General features: G+C 39.7%; 2 protein-coding genes across 9 annotated transcripts in view; both read right to left on the bottom strand.

The window, feature by feature from the left end:
* The window catches only part of LOC122327734 (CUGBP Elav-like family member 5), a 1,183,696-nt gene that overhangs the window by 316,499 nt on the left and 842,571 nt on the right, over positions 1–24,626 (bottom strand). The gene's annotated exons all lie outside the window — the stretch shown is intronic.
* tcf3b (transcription factor 3b) lies at positions 1,253–22,951 on the bottom strand. 6 transcript variants are annotated; one of them, XM_043223266.1, is made up of 21 exons: positions 22,425–22,951; positions 19,257–19,353; positions 18,080–18,152; positions 14,477–14,538; positions 14,311–14,383; positions 14,034–14,074; positions 13,815–13,947; positions 13,679–13,725; positions 10,624–10,717; positions 10,257–10,393; positions 10,080–10,176; positions 9,742–9,800; positions 9,500–9,578; positions 9,169–9,242; positions 8,559–8,762; positions 7,267–7,378; positions 6,989–7,142; positions 6,681–6,734; positions 5,673–5,908; positions 4,672–4,812; positions 1,253–3,990 (listed from the first exon to the last, which is right to left on the bottom strand). In XM_043223266.1, exons 2-20 carry the CDS (start codon positions 19,329–19,331, stop codon positions 4,679–4,681), a joined length of 1,938 nt encoding a protein of 645 aa, XP_043079201.1. In that variant the 5' UTR covers positions 19,332–19,353; positions 22,425–22,951; the 3' UTR covers positions 1,253–3,990; positions 4,672–4,678. The 6 variants fall into 6 exon arrangements, with proteins under 6 accessions (XP_043079201.1, XP_043079203.1, XP_043079200.1 ...); XM_043223268.1 differs by having other exon boundaries at positions 4,694–4,812; positions 9,169–9,245; XM_043223265.1 differs by having other exon boundaries at positions 9,169–9,245; positions 22,425–22,950.

Below are 24,626 nucleotides of genomic sequence, written 5' to 3' on the forward strand. Positions count from 1 at the left end.
GTAATGGCAATGTGCTCACTGTGCTAACTCAAACTCCGTGCCGTGGCAGGCATATATAACAGAGCCACTTTACTGCACGGGCGAAAACTTGTTAGCAAGACATGCTAGTCTGATTAATATTCAGTGTATTAAACGGTCTTAAAGTGACAGACGATGCTCTTCGGTCTTAGATGAATGTCGCGTCACCAGCGCCGCCTACTGGCTAGTCAAAGCATCAGCTGTATTTGTTCCCTGTAAAGTGCACCGACTCCCATAAGGAGTTGGGCAACTAGTCGTCCTTCTTGAATTTGCCTCTAATGTAGGAAACTCAAAATCAGTCTGTAAAATAGACAACAGCCAGGCCACCGACCGTACCCCATCCGATCAGCGTGGGAACCCTGAAATGCAAGAAAAGAAACAACGTCCAAAATGTAATTACTAATTAATAGCATGCTATTCTAGAATTATAACGCTTGCTGAACGTCTGATGAGCCGATTGGCTTTTGAAAACATCGTGCTCTGCTTGTTTATTGATTAAAAGACGAACTTGCCACGTTCTGGCAATGGAGACGTATTTGGGTCCGACACGCTTTATTATTTTTAGCATCTTGTCACTGATTTTCACTCCTCCGTTCAGAAGGTAAACAAGTTCAAATGGCTGTTTCAGGACCCCGGGCTGCCCGTTATTAGCCTGATAGAAAATTCTGGAAGCGCGGAGATTGTATTCGCAAAAGAGTTTTGTAGCGTGAGCAACGTAGCATTTTAAAATAACGGTGATGGATATGACATAACATGCCGGTGATGTGTAATTATAAGTAAATGCACGGAGGATATTTATCACAAGAAAAAGCCATCAAGCTAATAGAGAGAAAATTGCATCATTACATTATTATTATTACTATTAATATTTAAGCCTTTAAAAAATATATTATTATTATGTATACATCTGCTCCTACTGACTAATATGTAGGCCTATTGTTGTTTGTATTTTCTTTATGTGAAAAAGTGCGCCATTAAAAAAATAAAATAATCAAAAACAAAAAAAAAACTTCAGTCCTCCCACAAACAAAACCTCAAGTTTCCTGGCTACTAATTTTTGATTTTTTTTAAAAAAAGGCATTTATGTGGCAGATGAAGTCACTGCATCGCGCGCTTTTAACAAACACAACGTTATCGTCGGTCGCTTAATATAATCGATCGTTCTCTTGGCCTGAAAGGGCCTTATTTCTCTTTACTCCAAGCACTTCTCGGCAAAGACACGCAACGGTAACTCTTTTATTACAATGTTTTCTTTTATTTAACTCATTTGAAGGTATACAAGATCCAAAGCAAGACATTGAAAAAAATGTATAATTCTGTTATTAAAAATGGCACATTTATTGCTACATTACTGTTATATACAGGACAGTTCTCAATACCTACTTTATATATATATTTATAAAAACAAAGACAAAAAAAAAAAAAAAAAAAAATAATAATAATAATGACAAAAACCGGAGGCACTCTGAAGACACAACAGCAGTATTGTTCATGTCCCTACTGCAACTGCAAGACACCAGGTTCTGTAAAATTCACACACGTCTTAATTCTGATGGAAATCATGGGCAGCAATCTTACTTCGGCACACAACGATTCATTCAAAGCGGTCGCTTTAGTTGAACATTCAATGCTTCAGGGAGAAAAATAAAAGTAATAATAGACAAAGAGAATCTTTGATGACACAACAATTCTCCTTCAGCATTAAGCAGGAGGCAAAACCAAGTCCAGCACTCAAACATTTTATGGATATCATCAAAATGAACACGATGGTATGAGCTGGATAAATTTAGAATTATAACAGTCTAGTGTTTCCGGCCCCCCATCCGATGAATCGACAAAGATCCTTCGATTTTCTCGTGTGCTTCAAAAGATCACAGGACACTAGCATCTTGAAAGCAAAAAAAAAAAAAAAACAAATTCCAACCTAGCCGAGCCAAAGATGACAGGAACAAGAAATCCTAAAATTGCCAAAAAGGTGCACACACACGGCATAATAATGAGGATGAAAGACTACAAAGCTTCTAAATTGCAGATTAAATACTACACAGATGCTTCCAGAAAGAAAAAACAAAACCAAAAAAGACGGATGAGACATTTTTGCATTTCGAAATAATAAAACAAATGGTCGAGTTTACAATGAAAGTAAGTTTAGGCACTGACAAGGCATCACTCTCAAAAATGACAGTCTTGAGAATAAGAAGGCCACGATATATAAATGTTCAACAACTTTTTTTTTTTTCTTTTTTTTAATCATCTTTATCAAGAATTGATATTATGCTTCCATTATACTTTAGGACAACCTAAGTTCAGTATCCCCCTTACGGTGAAATGTTATTACTCAGAAATCATATCCATTGTGGACACTGCGAAAATTACACAGGTTATAACACCATTTTTTTTTCCTCTCCTACATATGTAATTCAAATCATCCGGGAACATTATCTCACGCACATGACGAAAAATGGGTAGAGACGTACACCTTGAAATGACGATATGAATCAACTAAACTCACAGTAAGCCAGTCTGACGGAGACGTGAGTGTGTACATTTGAATATTACATTCAAACAGGTTGCATTATGTGCATTGGCGAGACTGAAATGATGGCGAACGCTGCTTACGCACTACACCATTGCCTAAGAACACTTCTAGTGATGTACAGTTCCCTGAAATCAGGAAACTAGCGCGAACCTCGATGTGCCCTCGACCATCACCATCAACTCTCTTTATCGTTTCTTCATTAGCGTAGAGCCATCAGGGGGCGTCTGGGATAGAAATGAAGCGTGGGTCGCCTCGCCCAAACCTAGCGTTTCTGAAAATATACGCAGGGTTTTTCTCGAAATCGCACGACTGAGTGTTCACTTGCGCTATAGACTCTACACTTCAAACTAATATGTTTTTGTTATTTAGAAATCTACAATGTATAGACTAACAAAAATATATATATATTTATATATATTCTTACATTTTATTCCTCAAATCGAAATAATATCCGTTACATATGCGTGAGGTGGACATGTGTACGCTTTCAGACTTTTGGCAACAATGAGCGAGTGAGTGATGATCGAACGTATTCTGGCGGGGAGGGGAAAAAAAAAATAAAAATTAAAAAGGAAAGAAGTGAAAGGTCAACTTGGCAATTTTGTGCTTGGGGACGCAATGGAATCCAAGCGTTGTTGTCATAGTAACAGAAGCTCACGCTCCTTTATGATGCGCTTTCTTCCGATTGGCTGAACTAGTCAATGGCATCGTGAGAGCTGATGACGCGTGATGTTTCCAAAAGAGATGAAACAGTCTGGAGAGCTGCGATGGGCCCGTGTGCTTTTCTCTCGTTCCGAAAGAGCCCTGGCCCATAGAGCAGAGGCATGCTGGGATACTCCGTTCTGAAAAGCACCACAGGTGCCCCGCTTCTCATGGGGTTTGGTTACACAACGCACGTAAGACTGTACCTTTCAGTAGGGAATGACAAACCACATGAAAAAAAAAAAAAAAAAAGAAAGAAAAATTGCTCATATACAAGCAACTCCCAAACTTTTTTTTTTTTTGTTGCACACAAGCAGTTTGCGTCTTATAGAAAACGTAACAATTAGGCACAAATCCATGATTAAATTGACGTCTGTCTCGTCTGTCGATTGATACTCTCTTTCTGCAGTGGAAAAAAAAACAAACGTCAGTTGTGGTCAGAACTTGTCCATGTCTATGATCCATTGTAAGGAAGCAGAAAAATACAAAATGACTTGAGAAAGAGTTCTTCACATTTGTGCTGGTAATTGCGGTCTGGAGTGATCACGGACAAAATCTGCTGTGTCAGTTTTGGCGGGTCGGTTCGTGTGTCCGAAAAAGTTTTGGAGGGTGCATCTCTGATTTCATGGATGATATGCTTTCCGAGTCACTATATGCACACAGAGAGGATGAGAACGGTGGAAGAGATTCAAGGTCACTTCTTCCAGGAGCCCCAAGAAAGTTCACTGGTTCTAAGGACAGAAAACGGATTTCAATTAGTGATACCGTTAACAAAGGGACATTCATTTTAAGTTTAATGCATTAACTACCATTAATAAACGATGAACGTTTGTCTTTTTTAACTTAATAAATGCCACCGTCTAGATGATAAAGGTGTATAGGTGAACGTCTTCAGAAACTCTCAATTTTATGCTGGTTTAAAGTCTTTTCACATCCCAACTGCAATCACCAATTTAAGTAGGCTAAATGGATTCATATTTATATATTCTGTGGAACGCGCAAGACCGAGACATTTTCCAATTAAAATGATTGTTCCGACAATGGTACAGGTAATATGCATAATTAAAAACACAATAATGAGCGATACATTGTAACAACAGGTCACAAATCAATACATTAGCGAAAACTTGCATTTCTAATTTTTGGCATCTAAACATGCTATACTATTAACCGTATAACCATTAGTGAAAAATCTAACTCATGCCCAAAAAGTGTTTGCATAACCTGGGTTACACAATGTTTAAAGGAACACTCCACTATGCTAAAGGTGCAGCTAAAAGTGCTCCGCCAGACACAGATTGGCTGAATGGATTCGATAACGGTAAAACTCAACCGTTTAACTCTAGGGGAGTTGAAAAACGAGCCTATTTTCAAAAATAGTGGAGTGTTCCTTTAAATGGACATTAACATACCACATGATCACATGTGACTGACAGAGTTACGTCCATCTCCTCCCAGTCCAGAGAGCTGCATTTGAGTGTCTCCAACCACCCCGGACACCTTCTCCTCTTCACGTCGCTTCAGACATGCCGCTTTTGGGTTCAGGTTGCGTTCTAAATGAAAGCGAAAGTAAAAAGACAAAATTAGGCATCGACTCACCTAAAGTGAAGTATAATACTGAATTTGAAAATTACAACCGTTTGTTAATCATATAGCCTTTTCACCGAGCGAACAGATATCCATCAATATTATCATCAGTTAAAATATTTTAAAAGTCCCTATGTACATTTCCCAATGAACATTCAGTAGTACTTAAGTCATGTCAAGTAAAAGCTGTTTTAGGTCGATATTAAAGGTATAGCTCATCCCAAAAATGAGATGCGTGTCAGTAATTACTCACCTTCATGTCGTTCCAAAGCTTTAAGACCTTTGTTCATCTTCAGAACACAAAGATATTTTTGATGAATTCCAAGAGCTCTCTAATCCTCCAATAGACAGTATGGTTCAGCCATAATTATACAAAGCTACGAGAATACTTTATGTAAAATTGTACCATTTTCGAGAGTATGATGCACATACATAAACAATAATGCAGTGTATTGACGCAAATACCTTGTTTAAGTTCATATCAAAGCACAAGCAATGTAAACCATGTATCTGCATACAATACTGTTTACAGAACAGCAGACACGGATTAGCTTTATACTGAACAGTTTTCTTGCAGCTTTACGGTTTGAACCAATGATGTGACATTAATTATTTTAATAATGTCGTCGCTATGCATCTGGACATCAATCAAGTAAGGACCCTTCTTGCCTATGGAAGAATCGGAGAGCTCTCAGAATCTATCAAAAAAAATCTTAATTTGTATTCTGAAGATGAACAAAGGCCTCTCAGATTTGGAGAGATTAATGAAATAATAAATAATTCTCATTTCTAGGCGAACGATCCGTTTACAGAAGAAAACGCATACCGCGGACTTGTTGCTCTAGGTTTAAGATCACGTTGACGGCCTGGTGCAGGATGAGCAGTTTGGTCTGGGGTTTGTCGTTGCTCAGGTGCAGCTGGCACATGCGGCCCAGCTCTTTGAAGGCCTCGTTGATGTCGCGCACACGCAGTCGCTCTCGTGCGTTGTTCGCCACTCGCCGCTCCTTCTCCCGTTCGACCTTTACCTCCGGTGGCAAATCCTCATCATCTTCATTGTCTAGACTGTGAAAAGAGATAATAATAGTTAACATTTAAATTCAATTTTTTTTAGTTGTACAATAACATTTTTTTATTAATAAGTAAAAAAAAACCATTTGTAGTCCAGGTGCCTGCTGAAGTATATTAGGTGTAAAGTTGTGTGCATAAATGACTTATTATAAATCTCTTAAACGCATTACTAGTCAAATGTTTGGACACACCTGACAAAAGTTCTCTCATGCTAGATAGGTTTTAGATCGAAAGGCTTCTGCATAAATGTGTGAAATTACTTCAGTTGAGAAATATTGTGCCCATTTACACGCTACCATTCAAAATGTGGTGTGAATAAAATGATTCCATGATCCTCTATAAAAATCACTGTAATATATGCTGATTTGGTTTTTCAACCATCATGTTAAAGAATGAGAATTTGTGTCCAAACCAAAATTTTTAACCCAATTTTAGATTAGGAGATGAATTAAAAATGTGTGTGTGTAATATATATATATATATATATATATATATATATATATATATATATATATATATATATATATATATATATATATATATATATATATATATATATAAAAAAAAAAAGACAAAAACAAAAATGCAAATGTGCTTTATATGCAAAAGACCATTTTATACTCATGAAGATGTCCTATATAGCTCTGAGTCCCACCTGCATCTTAGTGTTTTAATGTCTTAGAATTTTGTGCAACAATTAGAAGAGATCAAGTGCGCATCCGGAGTCTTTCACAAACATGCACTCTATGGTGGGAGATAGACTTACTCTTCTCCCTGGTCTGATACACCTGAAAGGACTTGATGGGTAAACACCTCCTTTCTGAAAACAATGTGAGAGTTTGGGAAGGAGAGGGAAGGAGAACACTATAAAACATGGTATTTTGGGTGTTGGGGAAGCCACTTTCAAATCAGGTCCGAACACACAGAAACTTGTAGACATTTGTTGTAGGGCGATCAAACTAAGACATTTCAGATTTGCTTCAATCATGTGGTTGAGTGTTTATGGTTTAAAAATCATTAGTACTCCGTTTATAGAAATGCTTAAAAAAAAACAAAAAAAAAAACATCTTGTACCTTGTTCTGGTGCGAGACGGTTTGCTTTCCTTCTTCTCTTCCTCAGACTTATCGGCCACAGAGGAGTTCTCATCCTCCTCATCCACCTTGTCTTCCCTCTTAATATCAGACTTGTTTGACGAATGATTGGCGTGGGCCAAGCCTCCGGGCAAACCTGAAGCCAGAGACAGGAAATCGTTAAATGCATCCCGCTGAAACTCGCACGCAACTCTCAGCGTTTGCATCTGTTGTTTACACGTTCGCTTGGTTCTGAAAGAGAAATTGAAACTTCTGCTCACTGTTAAAACCCTCTGGTGCTCCTCCAGGCTGTGGGGTGCCTGAAGCATGAGCGGACTGCAACAGGGTGCTGCTGGGAGGAAGGCAGGCATGGTCGTCATGATGGCTCCCAGCCTGCAGACAAGTGCAACAAGGGAGAGTAATTAGCACATATCAATACCCACAGGTGCATTTTTATTGTTTTGTGTCACGCGATACCACATACAGCTTTAAATTAGAGGCTCGTTATTATCAGCGTTCGTGAAGCTAGTTTGAAACTGTAGTTACATGTTTTTCCAACCCTCTAAGACCCTCGTTCATCGTCTGAACACAAATGAGGATGTTTTTGATGCAATTCGAGAGCTCTCTGAGCCTGCAAGTTAGTAAGGACATCTTTAAAATAGTCCATGTGATATCAGTGGTTCATCAGTAATTTTATGATGCTATGAGAATACTTTTTTGCCAGAAAGCTCTTAGATTTGATCAAAATGAACTTAATTGTGCTTGGAAGATGAGCAAAGGTTTTTAAGGGTTTGGAAAGATGAGTGTGAGTAAATTTATATTTTACCCAAAACTGAACATTTTCCCACTTTAACACTGACATTATATCATTATTTTATTCATAACGCTTATGAGTGATCAGGGAGTCTTAAACAATAAGCAGAGTATTTAAATAACTTTGCATGCAGCTTACGGGCTGATTTTGAACTGTTGAACTGATTTTTCTAAAACTTGAAATACTGCATAAAACACATTTGACTGAAATGCTTGTAGTGAAACATTTTGCATTCAACCTATGATAAAACTGCTAAGAAGGATAAGTTTTATTAAGGATTGCCACTGGAAATAGGTTTTTAATCTTAGGTTCAATCTGCATAACTGTGACTGTAAAATATGCATTTTAGGTATATAAATTACATATTTTAAGTTTTGATATTTGGGATATGGTCACTGAGCTCCTATAAAGATTGCTTTTTCAGCAAGTGTGCACCCTTTTCAGAGAAAAAAAAGAAAATCTGTAGATGAAATGTTCTTTGTGCATTTGTCTTTTTTCTACTTGTAAGAAAAGTATATTTACTATTTATTCAAGTTTTTTTTAAATGCATCAAATATTTTGATAATTTCCATGATCTAAATATTTTTAAGAATTATATGTTTGTTGTCAATCGAAAGTGTGAGGGCCTTCTTGCATTTTTTATGTTATATTATGATTCAATGGCACAAAATGGTATCGCAATTATTTAGGGCGCTATATATCACACAACAAAAGTTGTTCTCGTGAGAGATCTAATCATACATAACTGTCTACACTAACCATGGTAGGATGTCTGTTGCTCAGGGGCAGTCCTGGGTTGGAGTAGGTCTGAGGGAGACCCCCCATAGATCCACTGGATGTGGAAACGGCACCCAGTAGGCCGTGCATGTCGGGATGGGCTCCAGGAATTCCTGGGGCCTGACCCACCGCATGACTTCGCAGTACATGAATGGCCTCCTCCAGCCGGTCTTCCATTTTGTTCTGCTGTGGAAAAAAAAAAATAAAATAAAGATATTTACCTTACAGTACCTCATACAACTTATTAAACTGACATTTCTCTGTAAAATAAAAATCCCAGAAGAACTGAGCACTCAGATGATCTTTAAGTACTAACAGAAAAAATATTCTACAAAAAAAAAAAAAAAAAAAAAAAAAAAATATATATATATATATATATATATATATATATATATATATATATATATATATATATATATATATATATATATATATAAAAAATAACCATAAAAGGTAAGTCCCAATATTGTTTAATATTTTAGCAATATATAAATAATAGTTAGGTAACAGTTTACATATTTATCTAATCTGAGAGTGAAGCTTAAAGTGTTAACATTGTGGAAATGCTCAAAATGGATCTTCATAAACCTACCAGTGCATGAAGTCCACCCTCGTAATTAGGAGACAGAGCAGTCTGGCCAGAAGCTCTCGACCACTGTGCTGCACCTGCTGAGAAGAACATGATTTATAACCTGAGTGTGAAACATCTGAACGCTGGTGTGCCTCTACAACAGCAGATGGCGCTCTAGAGCTTCACATTCACACCTTGACCTACAAAAAGCCTATCAATCTAAAGAGAATGATTTATGATTCTTCAGGGTTCTTCCTCTGCAAACACGTTTTTGTCTTGCCATCTCTCAACACAAACTGATCTAATGAAGCAGATCAAGGTTTGACGGAATAAGACAGCGTGTCGGACTTACTTGCAATGCCCTGAGGGGAGCCCACAGGAGTGGAAGGAGTGGAGGAGAAGTTGTTGCTGTTGTGGTCCGAAGGATAGATCTGTCAATCAAAAACATGACTAAATGTAAAGTGCTGCACTACTTCAACTATTGCTAATAATAATCTATAACTAAAAGATCACTGAAAGTCTGAATGATGCTATCCATCTTTAACTTCACATGGCCAAATGCTCCTTCATGGTGATTAATGAAAGCTCACTCACCGAAGCAAGAGCTTTTCCGATCTCATCACCTGAGCTGTTCGCGACTGAACCTCTGCTTGCTGTGGAAGAGAACCGGAGTACTTATTAACTCCATTCATTACGTCAATGTCACGACTATTCAAGTGATCCATAATTTGCTATCTGCTAAAAATGTCCATTCAAAGTCTGAATGAAAGATTGAAGGCCATTTCCTCTAAATTACAGTTGGAGTTCAGACTAGTCCAAGGCCAAAAATGATTTTACAAGAAGAATCAACTTCAAGATCCAATCTGAACTCAATTACAAGCTCATTTCCAAACCCAGGAGGACATTAAATTCAAATGACGAAGGTAATTTACCCAAAATGCTGTCTGATCCATTCATGGAGGATGTGTGGCTATAGGCTGCGGAGCCCGAAGGGAAGCCATTGACGTCTGCTCCATGCAAGGGATAGTTCTGTGGAAAATAAACAGTTATTGGAGCTTCTGAAATGAGTCGCAATTGGAGTCCTTCTCCAAACCTTTCAAAAGACGTACCATTCTGTCTTGTGGGTTTATCGCAGAGAAGGAGCCAGGCTGACTGATGTGTGGTGAATTCCCCAGCATGGCCGTGTATCCCGACTGCCCTATGGATCCAGAGGGGGCCCAGTGGTCCGAAGAGGAGTGTATGCCCTCTGCGAATGCAAAGGCAGATGGGAAGGATCAACAACAATCAGTACAAGAACTTATATGCACGTCTATCATATTCCAAAGAAACATTTGTTTTTTGGCATACTCCTAATTTCAAATCAAACAAACAAAACTATTGCTTAGTTGGTTTGCAAACAAGTTAGGTACACACTAATATTAGAATTTATGTCTTGGAGAGATATGGATAAAAACAACTATTTCTCCATGTACGCACCTTGCATGTAAAAAGATCCTGGGTACACAGAACCAGGTTTGGAGCCTGGGTAGGCAGCACATATATAATCATCACCAGAGGTGGCAGCATAAACCTGCGTTTACAAACATGTACATAAAGAAACATGGCGTTCACGGAAACAGGACAAAATAACCCTCGCGAATTGCTTGCACTTGAATGCACAACTGATACGGAGCCCATGAAGCTGGCAAGTCCATGGTGATTTTCGGTACAAATGACGTGGATGTGTGTTTCCATAGTGCCCCCTCAGATAAAGTGGCAGGGACCGAGAACAGAGCATGCTGGGAAATGCGCCACGGCCATCTCATGGCACAGTCGGCGCTTCCTCTCGCACTCCCATGAGCCAAAAAAGGAGAGGGAGGACAGCTACAGGGAGCACCATCACTAAGAGCGAGTCCAAATCAAGCTAAGCACACTGGGTGTTGACATATTCCATAACATGGATATTGGGAAGGAAAAAAAAAAAAAAAGAAAGATACGATTTGTTTATAGTAGTCGCAATAAAATTATCTGGAACCGATAAACGGAACCAAATGAAATGGGAAATTCTGCTGAATTCAGGAGCCGCGAGGCATACCTCCATACAGCGTATTTCCCACCAAGCACGTCTTAACACGTATGATTTGTATGTTTGGGCGCATACATGAGCGAGTGTTTGGAAGGGAGGGGGGCGCCGGCGGGCGGGTAGGTCTCGGGCCAGCGGAGAATACAAATCCAGCAAAGCGATATTTCTCTTTTGCCTGTAATTTGATTTAACAGGGAGAAGTGGGATGGGAATGGAGAGATGCACTTCTAATTACAGAGCCATCTGCCTACTCCTGGAGCCCGTCCAACTCCACAGGCAGCTGGGCTGAAGAGGGGAGGGGTGAGAACAGTGGGGGGAGAGGTCTTGCTGAAGAAGTGGTAGGAGTGGAGCAAAATAGACTGGTCGATTATGTAGAAACCACATAAAAGAACAAATGAGGGAGGGAAAAAAACCTGCGAATAGCCCTCTTCTCTGAAGTTCACCAGGAAACACGTCCTCTCAATGATTTGTTGATGCACTCGAGAAGATCAAGGCAAGCACAGACAAGTTAAGGATCAATATCCTTTAGTGCATAGCCAAAGTTGTATTTGAACTTTAAAAAAAAAAATCTTAAATATCTAAAAAAGTATGGCAAGGGTAGCATTGGCGCAATCATTAGGGTATTATAATGCTGTAGCGGCACAAGAGGAAGTTATACTGAGCCGTAGAGCAGGATTCAGCAGGAGCTAGAATCCTAGCTCATCAGAAGCCATTAATCTGAGCTAAGACAAGCAAGAGAGAGAGAGGTGCAAGGGGACTCACAACTGGGTCACTTTGGAAGAGGGGGAGGATAAGGTCTAGCATGGGCGAATCTGAAGGATCACGTTTGGGGAGGGGCTTTAGAGGGCAAAGTGTTGAGCTTATGTGGATTTAGATCAAGAAACAACGGTTATTCTTCCCATGACTTGAAAAACAGGGTATGGCTACTTGCATGTTCGTTCAAGTTAACGTCGATTTGTGATGGTCAAAAACTTTTATGGACGATAGTCATGGTAGACATATTCAGATGCAAATTAAAATACATACTCTGTTCAATCAAAAGTGTGTCAAGTGGAATATTTATGGAAGAATGTGTCTTATGTTTTTATTTATTTATTTAACAGTTAGCCACAGCGATCTCTGAGGACCAGGTTCTTGTCCGTTCACATGGTCACACTTTATTTTAAGGTCCAATTCTCGCCAGCAACAAACCATAAACTATGACTTTTGCCTTAAACTGATAGTTTGTTACTTATGAATAATTAATAAGGTAGTTTTTAACTGGTTACTCAACCCAAAATGAAATTGTATTTAATGACTCCATGTCATTCCCAATCCATAAAAGCTTTGTTTGTTTATGTTTTTGTTTGTCACAATTGAAGATATTTAGGATGAAAACCAGCTTGTGACCATCCCATCGACTGCCAAGTAAATTACACTGTCATGGTCCAGAAAAGTATGAAAGACAGCATCAGAATAATCAGCCTTCAGTGGTTCCACAGTCACATAATAAAGTGATGAGAATACTTGTAAGGAAAGAAAACAAAAATAACACCTTTATTCAACCAATTAGGCACCATTGTAGAACGTAAGCTCCTCTGTTTCAGCTGCGACACATCAATACATCGTCTGTGCATATACACTTTGATTTGACTGTAAACTGTAAAGCATATCTGTTGCGGCTGAAACAGAACAGTGTATGCCATTTGCGTGTAGAGACACTCTCCAAAATGGTGCCACAGTGATGCTACGGTGCAGAATTTGTTGAATAAAGTCATTATTTTTGTTTTCTTCCCATACAAAAAGTATTCTTGTCACTTCATAACATTACAGTTAAACCAGTGATGCAAGATGAACTATTCTGCCAATTTCTTCCATGCTTGGCAGTCAATGGGTCAATCTCCCAGTTTTCATCCAAAAGAGGACAAACTAAAGTTTATGGGTCTAGAACGACATAGAGGTAAGTGATTAATGACTAAATTTTGAGTGACGTAAAGCTTTAAGTTTAGGTATTGGGTAGGATTAGGGATGTAGAACATGTTTATGCATAATGTGCGCTTTATAAGTACTAACAAACAGCCAATATGCCTAATACACAAATAAGCAACTATTAAATAGTGAGAATTGGCCCCTAATACTAAAATGTTACGGTTCATATCATTAAAAATGTTACTACTCTGAATGAGATCCATAGTAACAGTGTCCAATCCTACTTCAGCACCTTCCTGCTGAACTCATCAATAAAAACATCCAAGCAGATGTGTTGAAGCTAAACATTTGGACTAATGTCAAGCCATTTAAGATACCACAAATGCTTGAACTCAGTTTTAGGAGTTCCTGTAATGGCCACTACATCATGTTTATGTAATTACAATTCTAACAGACAGGACTTCGCTGACTTAACATCTCACAATTCTGATCATTAAATTGAGGTTGTAATGAAATACTTCAAGTGGGAAATAATTAACTTTTTTTTAAAAGGTAACTCACTGAAGATGGCAGTCCTGGCGGCTTCCTGATCTTTTTTGGTTGGGGATCTGTGAAAGAAATCAAAGTATATACGGTAATCCTTCCTTCCATACTGATTTACCTGATGCAAGTTTAGTAAATATTGTAAGATATTTACCCATGCTTCCCTCTGAAGGGCGTCTCCGGGGGTTGTTGGGGTATGATTGGTAAAACTGTGAGCCAGACTTCAGTCCGGATGGAGACATGGCATCTGCAGACGGCATGGCAATGTCTGAGGGCTGGAACCCTGGCTATCGGGGACAACAAGATGGCGGATTTAAGTACTTTAAATTACTAAAGCACTTTCATGTGTTTCTCAAATATTTACTCAACTTACCTGGCCCCCAAAGGAAGAGTAAGGACCCCTTTCATTCTTGCCTGCAAATATATATTGAATAGGAGTGAACCAATTTAACTCAACACTTTTTAAATAAAGTCCAAATATCACAATTATAGGAACAAAAAGGAAGTCAATGTCACAACATGAAAGTTGAGTGAATGCTCTTGTTAAGGTCAAAGAGGAGCTCAACTACCGTAGCAACTTCCAAGCAACCCGTTGTGTAGTTTCTACATTAGCAGCTTTGAGAAACCAACCAAAAACTGGTAAAACTTACCACTAATTCCAGTGCCAAGAAATGGGGAAGACAGTCCATCATGTTCGTTGAAGTGTGAGCCCTCTCCATAGCTCTGGAAAAACCCAACACAGAGGCAGGTCAAAACTTTAAAACACGTCCCAACACCACCTTTAGGTGAGAAACAAGTCATTGGGTCTACTTGTACCTGGTTAAAAGAAGGACTGTTTTGTTCTCCAGCAGCCCAGGGACTACTGCGTTCTTCCATACCTACAAAGCAATCAATCGCAAACTCTCAGACCAATATTTTGGCAAGCACTAAACCTTCATATCAAGATCCTTTTTAATTCTCCTTTCATGCATTAAGGCCATTGGACGTTTGGTGGCTGGTTCTGAGCTTGTCAGACAGCCTCTGGATCTCATCCAAAACCATCACACCACACTAATATCCATGTCATTCAGCAAGCCTCGACATCACTGACCATAAAGGGAGCATTCATTCAGTCACTGGATCTCATTAAGACAAGTTGGGGGGGAGGAACATCACGGCAAGCAGAACAAAAACAGGCTGATCAAAGAATTGCGAAATTAGCATCATTGTACATTTGGGAGTGGAGACCCATAGGGACAACACAGGTCTCAGCACAAGACATACAGGATACGGAGTGTTATAAGGTTCGCCAATATGCTTTATACGTAGAAAAATGGATATTCGAAAACATTGCGGCAACATTTCAAAGTGTACTGGAGCAGAAATTCCTCATAAAGCATTCCCCTCTGCCTCCTGTCTTATGCCTTAATGCAAAGCTCTCCAAAGACACATGGCTTAATTGCATGCTGATTTGCATAATTGTGCATATTAATGCAGTTGGTTTATGAATATTCATATTCGCCTTTTGATTTTTTTTTTCCGAGGTCTAATTAAAAATGTGTGAGAGAAGAGGGGGTCTCAGCCAGAGCGGCCACTGAAGGCTGAGCATGAGTGATGAAGCTAACAAAGCAGAGCAAATAGCGACATCCACGCTGACAGCCGTGATCTATGGAGCCCACGCAGGCAGCATGGGAAATGAAGTGGGCACTGACTGAGTGAGTGAAAGAATCTCCCTGGCAGAATCATCTTATGTGGGGAAAATGAAGTGGCAGAGATACAGATTCAGAAAGACCATATAAGATGTTAAAAATGCCGAATGGTTTTGGATTGGATTTGTCAGACGGTTACAAATGAATTACCACATTAGCAAAATAAACCAGTGCTTTTTCTGAGCAAATTTGCTTATATATATATATATATATATATATATATATATATATATATATATATATATATATATATATATATATATATATATATATATATATATATATATATAGCTCGTTAAAAAATAAGGGTTTTTTAAGGGTTGGGGTTTTTTTTTGAGGAATGTGATTCAGTGTGATTTCTATTTTATAGTTATTTCCCACTTTTCTGGTAAAATGCAATTCTACAAAGACAAATCTGACATTCAGTCAAGCAGGAACCGATCCCATTTCCTGCGCTGAGGAAAGATCATTTCCTTTATACACTCCTTCAGATACATCAATTGCACAGCGTGCCATTATTCAGGTCCCGATCGCAGCAGATTTCAAAAGTGAAGCAATAACGGCTTGAGGTGTGTGTGTAAATGTGCTCGCATCTGAGGGGTGTGACCAGGGGGGAAATGGACTCGGTCCTGTCCTAACGCTGTCCTCGGTGGGTGACGTGTTGGGCAGCTGTGGAGGTGAGCGAGAGGACGCCTGGTGAAGTCCTCCCATGCAAAAAAAAAAAAAATCCCGCAAACACCATGGCTATGCCCAAAGAGGGGGAGGAGATGGCTTAATGCAATTAGCACCCTTCCGAGCACTTTTGTCTTGAGGAACAGATGCACTTCTGAAGGCCACTGCTTCCTATAAACAAGTCCTTACTTTGGGGATCTTCTGACTGAATAGCAGAGGACAGTCAGAAGTTTAACTCCTGGCCAACAGTTTAAAGTTGAAAAACAATCCAGGCAAGGAAGTCAAGATCACAGCTTTTGTTGATTTGGAATACATTTCATGATCTGTAAAGAATGCTCTGGGCTCGGTAAATGTCAAGCTCTACCAACAGCATTTGTGACATCTTACCACATAAATAAAATGTCTTTTGTCCATTAATTCTTTAAAAGTAAAATAAAATAGGAAAAGGCAGGGCAATGCAATAAATGTTAAGGTTTTGAATCTAGGTTCAAACGTGAGACTAGTTTGAAACCTGATAATAATAAGCTTGCCTGTCTAAAAATACCTGCCATGACCACGCAATTTAAATTTTTTAGTAACTTTGGGACAATTTGTGCAAAGGGAGGACTTTTTTTTTTTTTTTTTTTAAAGAAGATTTTAAATACACAAATTACATTAAAATTTCTCAGGCTGGAACAGTGGTCTCAACGCAAAACTAAACAACAAAGTTGTACAGTTTTTTGGATTAGTCATCCATTTTTATCAAAAAGCTTGTTATGGATAGAAAATGCTGAAAATTGAACCAGATCAGATTGTTTTTATATGACAGGCGGGGGCATAAAAAAAAGTTTGGGAAACAGCGTCTAAATGTGATTGACACAACAGAGGTCGTACTTATTTTTTAACGAGCTAAAATTTTGGACTATGTTCACAAACTATGCTGACAGAGCTTAGAACGTACTGAAACCAAAATTTGGGTACGAGTTTAAATGAATGACACCGAGGAACTGTCACTTGGACCAGCGTTTCTCAATAGCGAATTTAAGAACATGTCATATCCTGTTTTACCGAGTTCACAGGGTGAGGCTTATGTTGACTGATGTGGAGACCTTCTAGAAGCATCTCACAAGTGACAGATTTAAGAGTCGGGGTCACCTCGGTGTCAGGTAGCTCTCGCAATAAAAATCTCAAACTGAGACATTAGCTTGGCCCTGCTATGTAATTGGCACTTTAGGCCGCCACAGACCGAGAGTGAAGCTGGTGATCTTTCACAGTGTTTCTTTTGCTGTTTTCATGCGGGCCTCCTGCGGGGTGGTGGGAGGTATGAGAGAGCTTTGTTTCAGAGAGGGTCCATTTCCTGTCAGTTGGCAGGGGGAGAAAGTGTTTTCTTGTGTGGGGGGAGGAGTGTTTTACGCGGTGGGGTGGGGGAATCGTTTGGAGACCGCAAGGCCTTTATTTAAGTCTTTGTTCTCAGATTGTTCTTATTCAAGGCTAATGTTTGGAGTGTCGATTGGGAGACAGACAGACAGACAGACTGGAAAAGAAAAGCATGGGACGTTCGTGCCTTTGACAGCTTCTGAAACAATCTGATCTGGAGCGACAAAAGCCAACAACGGTGGCAAAAATAACACTTTTGTGAATGCGACGTGCAACTGGTTAAAAAGTAATAGATAAACAAAAAGACAAAGAGATGCTTCGGGCAGCTAAAATGTTCTGGACAAAAAAAACGTGATCATAAACAGCAAAGCAACCAATCAGTCGCTCTTCTTGACCTAACAAAGTTTTTACTGTGTACAAGTTTGTGCAATGGGTTCATTTAACTGAACAAGCAGTTCAAAGGATCCAAACTGCCCCGAGCTTTGACTCTGGATATACTACGGTGAATTCATAAAAGAGGGGGTTTAGAAAAACAAGAAGCAGCATGTCCCTTTCTTCTGTTAAGAGAAACGAGCACTTAGCAACCGGCCCAAACATCTCCACTGCTATAAAGAACGCCGCTTTAAACTTAAGAAATGCACCAATATGGCAAATTCAATCAATGTGTGACACTAAGCGGGAAAAAGCATGCGTCAAGACTTACCTGAACCACTAAATTGACTGCTAGCGAGTGTGGTAGGCCTGTTCTTCCCATTGGCCACAGGGGGTGCAAACATCTAAGGCAGAAAAATAAGTAGTTTAAGCATAGTAGCATATTACGAAAAACTCACATTAACAGGTCGATTTTTCAGCATTACTGGGGATTTACGCTACGTGACGTCAAGCTTAGCTTGTTCAAAAATTTAAAGCTAAAGGTCATGCCAACCTTGCCACATATAACCCACTAAAATGGTTCAATCTGAAAGAAACCCTTTCTCACAAAGTAGTACGGCTCTTTGAAGATGCATCTCGTCTTGTACTACAAAGAATTCAAGGTTTCACAGAAAGGACCGAAGAGGATCCGTTTACATGGATGGATGATGCCTCTTTGTTTTTGAAGTGCAAAGAGAAACCCGTAAGCAGCAACAGTTCTAGCCTTGCATGGTGCATGAGAGGGACTTTCTGGTGTGGTAGACATTTATCACAATGTGAACCACCTTTTACACCACGAGAAAGCAAGATACCAAATGCATAAGCTCCTGTTTTTTTAAAAAAAAAAAGGTTCAAAGCTGGAAAATGAATGCGATATGAGGGAGTAACTAAACCATCAACAATTTGTAATTAGATGTGAGATCATAACGCATTTGATCTGGCACGTCTGATTATCAATGTATTGTCTTAATTGATTCACTGCTCCAGTAGATGGCAATTTTCCAATGCGATAAATTAAGCATGGTTGAGCCATTCAATGAATCAAGCGATTAACATTTTTATATACGCTATTATTTTTTTTTCCCCCTTTAAAGCTATTTAGGAAAGCATGACCGCCAAGAATAATCAAATTGTAACAACAGGTGAAATGAGAACAGTAAATGAAAGAATAAGACAGCGGTGGTTATTATGCCGGAGATGTTTCAAACGGCAAAACGCACTGCTAAGGACTGCGTGGAGACCGCACGTGATTTAAAGATTCATTATAATGTCTATAGCCACCAACAACACAGCAGGCATTGTGACGTAAGGTTCGATCAATTCAAAGTGCTATGAAGAAAAACGTCCATCCGCTGACTACAAGGTCAGATTTTGTTTAAGCGAATAAGGAATCATAAAGCGATTCTTTACGAGAGAGAGTTTTTTTTTTGTCTAGATCAGTAACAAAGACTCCATAGTCTCTTCCTTACTGCACTGAAATCCAACAGGTCACTGAGTTCCTTATCTGTTCCCACTGTAGCCATTCTCTGGTGCGCCTCGTTCATACCCCTCGGTCTTTAAAGCACCCTGCAGAAGAAAACCAGAGAGAGACAGCTGGGGTGAGCTATCTAAAGACCAGATGAATGAGAAAAGCAGTGATGAAGTGCATGTCGAATAGTAAATAAAAGCGAGAGTGTATTGTGCTAATATTACACACATCTCATAAGAGTACATTAGCAGCATTTCCGTGTCTCAAATAGTAAACGGGACTAAATTTAATTAACTAACTATGCATTGCTTTCGGGAGGCTGTGTGAGATGCCAGTGCCAAGTCGTTATCTTTGTCCAAGATTTTCATTTTAAATCTAAAAACTCGCTTGATAATTAATTTGGCCGAGGACATCCTGTGTGTTTTACACACTGCAATTAGCCTCGTGTTACAACGAATTGGGCAAAAAAAAAAAAAAAAAAAAAAAAAAGCATTACAGGGTTTTATTTTGTAAGCCATTTCTTGCATGTCTGTCAACCTGATTATTAATACGGTGTTATGCAACCTCAGCACAGCAATGAAACTAAATGCAATCACAAGTCAATAAGTTTCCATGAAACCATGATATCAGCACATGGAACATGCAAATCAATGTCCTTAACTTACTGTACATCTCTATCCTGTGTATGATTTATAGTTATCTGGCCAGTTGATTTGCATGAAAGGAGTAAATGCAGTAAATATTAAGCTTTTTTTTTTACTAAAATACAATAAAACTGTCAAATATTGGTTAAAAAAAAAAAAAAATAAAATACGTTTTTTTCTAAGAACCCATCTTAAGGGGTCCTGTGTGCTATTGCATGCCAACAGGTGGTGTGCTTTAGCGGTCCTGCTCATTAACCATTAGTTTCTCTTCAGCAGTCGGATTATAACACTATTACAAGCCAACGGCTAAAATAAAAGCGTTTTTACACCTTGCAAGTACATTTTATTCACACTGCTTTCTCGACTCCCAAACAAAAACAACTAAACGACAACGTGAAGAAATTGGCCCCTTAGTAAAAAGACAAGGAGGATAGTAACAGAGGGCCCAAATTCCCCTCAAGTCTTTGCCAGCCAAAAACCAAGACAAACCACAAGCAAAAATACATTTCGCTCGGTATATTAGCATATCCCCATGTAAAATGCGACAAACGTCTCGGATCCGAGAAACACAAAGCGGTTTTAACTGGTATGAACAGCCCAGGCTGAAGAATGAGGTGAAGGCCTTATGGTAGCCCAGTTAGGGGTGGGAATCGAGAACAGGTTCTTTTTTTGTATATATACACATTTAAAAAAATACTTATTATCTACAATTCATTTATTAGTTTTTGGTCGCTGGAGACTGACAGTATTTGCCATTATCAATTTAATCCAGGCTTTAAACGTACATCGCTTCCAGTCTAATCCAATTCCTGAACGAGTGACTCTAAGAGTCGATTCTTTTAAGTGATTCAAAAAAAACAAACAGCGCAATTCCTTTTGAACGATTCTTATTGAATCAGTAGGGGCTGTTAATGAATTAGTCCAGCTCACTTACTGGACCACAAGTTATTTATTTAGGTTCGCCGGATTTTAAGTCAACTAATAACTTACATAAGCATTATTACTGACCGGTTGTCCGCACGTCGACGTGCAAATAACGACGGGCCTACACATCATGTTAACATTATATAAACGATGAATGAAGCTGCTAACCGCCTTCGTGTTTGTTTACTATTTGCATTAAAATTAGGGCCTCGTTTTATGATAGCTCTGTAAAAGTCTGTAAAAAGACACCCATGCGAGAGATGTAGCTACATTTATTTATGATTTGTTACGTCGGTTCCTGCTGAAAGCTGACACGGTCGCATAATTTGGCAACAAACTGCCCAGGGCTCTAAATGAAGCGCATTTTTTCCCCTTTGATTATTACATCAACGCGATTAAAACCGTCTGCTTAACTCAAGCAGGGTGGCTAAATTTCCCAGATTCCCGTCCCTAACTGTAAAGGTTCCTGTCGCGCGCGCGATAAAACGAACAAGGCGACACTACAAAACAAAAACACGCATCGAAAACGCACGTCGTAGTTAAAAGGTGGGCTAAATTGTATCTTTAGGGCTGTATCGATGCAGCCATTGGTAGTTAGTTGCGAGAGAGCGCAACAGTGTTACCACGAACCATAAAATCAATCTAGGCTGCCCAAGATAAAGCCACGTTATGAATAAAAAAAGCGTAATTTAAAAAAAAAAAAAACGTACTCCATTACTGAATGAGCAAACGCGTTTAAACTAGGGTTTAGTCGCGTCCCTTTCTTTGTGCACAGGGCTAAGCTTCACCCAGACACGAACAATGTCAATATTTATTCTCGGTTGTAAACTTATTGTATTCCGATGGCCAACCATTGCGAAAACCAATAGGCCACATCGATCGCGCGCACGCACTTTTGATAAGGACGGCGTTATTATCAATATTCAGCAGCCGCCGGGCCGATCGTTCTCAATTATTCATGCGCGTCGCGAGATAAACGGGAGGGGGATCAAGCAAAAAAAAAAAAAAAAAGTTAATAAAAAGTGCCCGCGACGAAATGTCAACTTTTCCTCAAGAGGCTCGCGATTTGATGAAGGCGAGTGGGGGTGGGGGGGCGAGGAATTTCCTGCCAAAAAAAATATTCACCGAAGTAACCAAAGCTTTTTGCGACAAGCAAAGCTGGATACGACGCAGCAGGAAACGACGCGTTATTAAGAAGCGCAACAAAATAAAGTAACTTTCACCCATTGGTCATTTGTGATTTAAATTCGCGCTGACAGCTCGCTGTTAACTAGTCACTTAAACTCGCGAGCGCCCCGCAAAACTAATCCTTACTTTGATAAAAAGGACAAAGGAGTCATTTCTGTTAGGATAGAACTGGGTTAAAGACCACCAGCACGAAACTGGGCAGGACTTCCCACCACCACCACCACCACAGCCTCTAAGCGAGAGAGAAGAAAAAAAAAACTATGCATCCCCCCACTTCCATAAGCACACATCCCAAAAACTTGCTAAATGCAACTTCAATATGCAATTATGTGACTTCCCCGATGTACATACGAGACTAAAACGATTCGACTTGTTAAGCCAGCAGAACTCGACAGAAGGGCAAAAGGCATTACCTCCGATTATCAGTTGTTTTACATCCAGCAGTAAAAAAAAGAAAGGTTGAATCTCGCAGGGAAAAACCATAAAACTTGAAAGAATCTGAAGCACGGCGCGTTAAAGGCTGATAGGCGCGACAATGTGTGTTATTCCTCCTTTGACATCCTCCTACAAAGCGCCAGCGTCACAAACACAATGTTGCGGGTCTGTATCCAAACAATCCCGCGCCACGACTTCCTTTATGTTGTTACAATTGAGGTGAATTCATTCTTCTAGTAGACATCTTGACCACCTCCATCCACATTGTGAGCGGCAACAATGTATTCCTCCGCGTGGAAAGAGGGGCCTCGAACGCTCGGGTGTCCAGTTTCATGTGCCCACAAGGAGTCGAGAGTTTTTTCGACAAGGTCCGCGGGGTAAAACGCGCGGGTTGGTCGGGACGCGCGGAGTTGGCCGTCCGTCGTTTGTCGGACGAGATTTGAGAGGCGTCGTTTAAGGGGAAAATAACTGATAATGGGAACTATAGCGTCCGGCGGAGGTTGACGGTAGAAAAGTAAGCGGCATTTATACAAGAGCACCGAGAGATGGAGAGATAAACCAGCATGCTGGTAGCCAATAGGAAGGCGACGGAGAGTGACGGGCGGATGGAACGTCCAATAGTCACGCGCGTATTCGCTCCGGACCCGCCCCTTCGTGACGAACACTGTGTGTTCAGTGAGGCTGACTGAAGGGGCTAGAGCGCAGCCTGTGTGACATCATTTTATTAGTCCGCTTGACGTCGGCGCCCGCGCGCTGGATCGCTAATTAGTCATTTTTTGTTAAAAACGCCCGTGAAAGTGAACTCGCAACGGGGAGGAAGAAACGTTAGCAATATTGTTTACCGTTTGTTTACTGTACGCGTTTAGGTGTTAGGAAGCCATGATGCGTTTTTTTTGGTTACTTGCCAAGCATTCGAGCAGACTTTAGTGTCCCTCAGTGTACATTCACATTAGAGGCTTAGCCACTACTAGTTAAGCTAGTCTGTGACTAAATAGGCTGCATGTTTAATTTGGTCACACCATTTGTTCTTTGGGTAAGACTTTACTAAACATTATAGAGATCTGTCTTTATTTTTTTAAAAGCCTTCAAACAGAAGAGGTGTTTACAAGCTTTGAATTTCAGTATCCGGTTAAACGCTTGATTTTTAAAAAATTTTATTTTGTTTTTTGCCCCACGTGACTGTCAACAGTAATGGATTACATTTTTGTCCAAACATACGAAAAAAAAGAATAATGAAAGTAAATAAATCATAGCGTATATCAAATGTTACAGATACCGTTTTTGAACAGTATTTTTCAGTGGTAAACATATAGATAGATAGATAGATAGATAGATATAAACTACCAACTACCTTGGCAAAGTTATGTAAACCCGTAAGTATTACACTTCAGCCACCCCGTGCAATAGTATCATTTATTTTTAAAAAGTGTGTTTTTACAGAACTAAGCTGGTATGTGCAACCCAAACAAAATCAAAGTCTGCATTGATCATCACACTAAATACCTTGCCCTACCGAGCATGCACTTCCAGTCGTAAACCGTACCACAACCACAGAATGGTTTCCGTCTCTCCCTGTGGCTGATTCATAGAGCTGGTCTAGTGAGGGGGGAGAGGAGCATGGGATCACAGAATACAGGGATCATAACAGAGTGTGTAGTGGGGGGATGGGACGAGAGGCCATGCAGCATGGCCAGAAGAAGAGAGAAGGATGATGGCAGGAAACAACAGATGAAGAGCTACAAGTCAATTGCATGTTTCCTACCACACCGATCCCACAGAAAGGAAGCACCAGATAAGAGAAGGAAATGCAAGAAACGAGGTCGACCGAAGCAAAGAGACGAGTCTAAATATCGGTGGAGATCGTGGAAAATGTCACGAAGGGGCTTAAAGTCCAACGGAGAATACGTGAAGCCAACCGTTTAGTTAAACGCCAAAGAGATAGAACAGCTGAGGAGGGTGTGGCTTCAAAAGCAGTCTCATCTCTAATAACAATAACTGAAAATTAAACAAAGTTTTATGGGTCCTTCTGAAGAAACCACTCATTTCGCTGAGCAGAAAAGAGGATAAATTAGCAAGAAAGTAAAAAAAGGGGGACCATTTAAGATCTCTGCATGAGGGAGCAAGCAAATTAGTAAATAATATCATGGATCTCTATTGAATAACAAAAAGCGCAGTAAATT

Source organism: Puntigrus tetrazona, chromosome 22 (genome assembly GCF_018831695.1).
Source record: "Puntigrus tetrazona isolate hp1 chromosome 22, ASM1883169v1, whole genome shotgun sequence".
Classification (NCBI taxonomy): domain Eukaryota; kingdom Metazoa; phylum Chordata; class Actinopteri; order Cypriniformes; family Cyprinidae; genus Puntigrus; species Puntigrus tetrazona.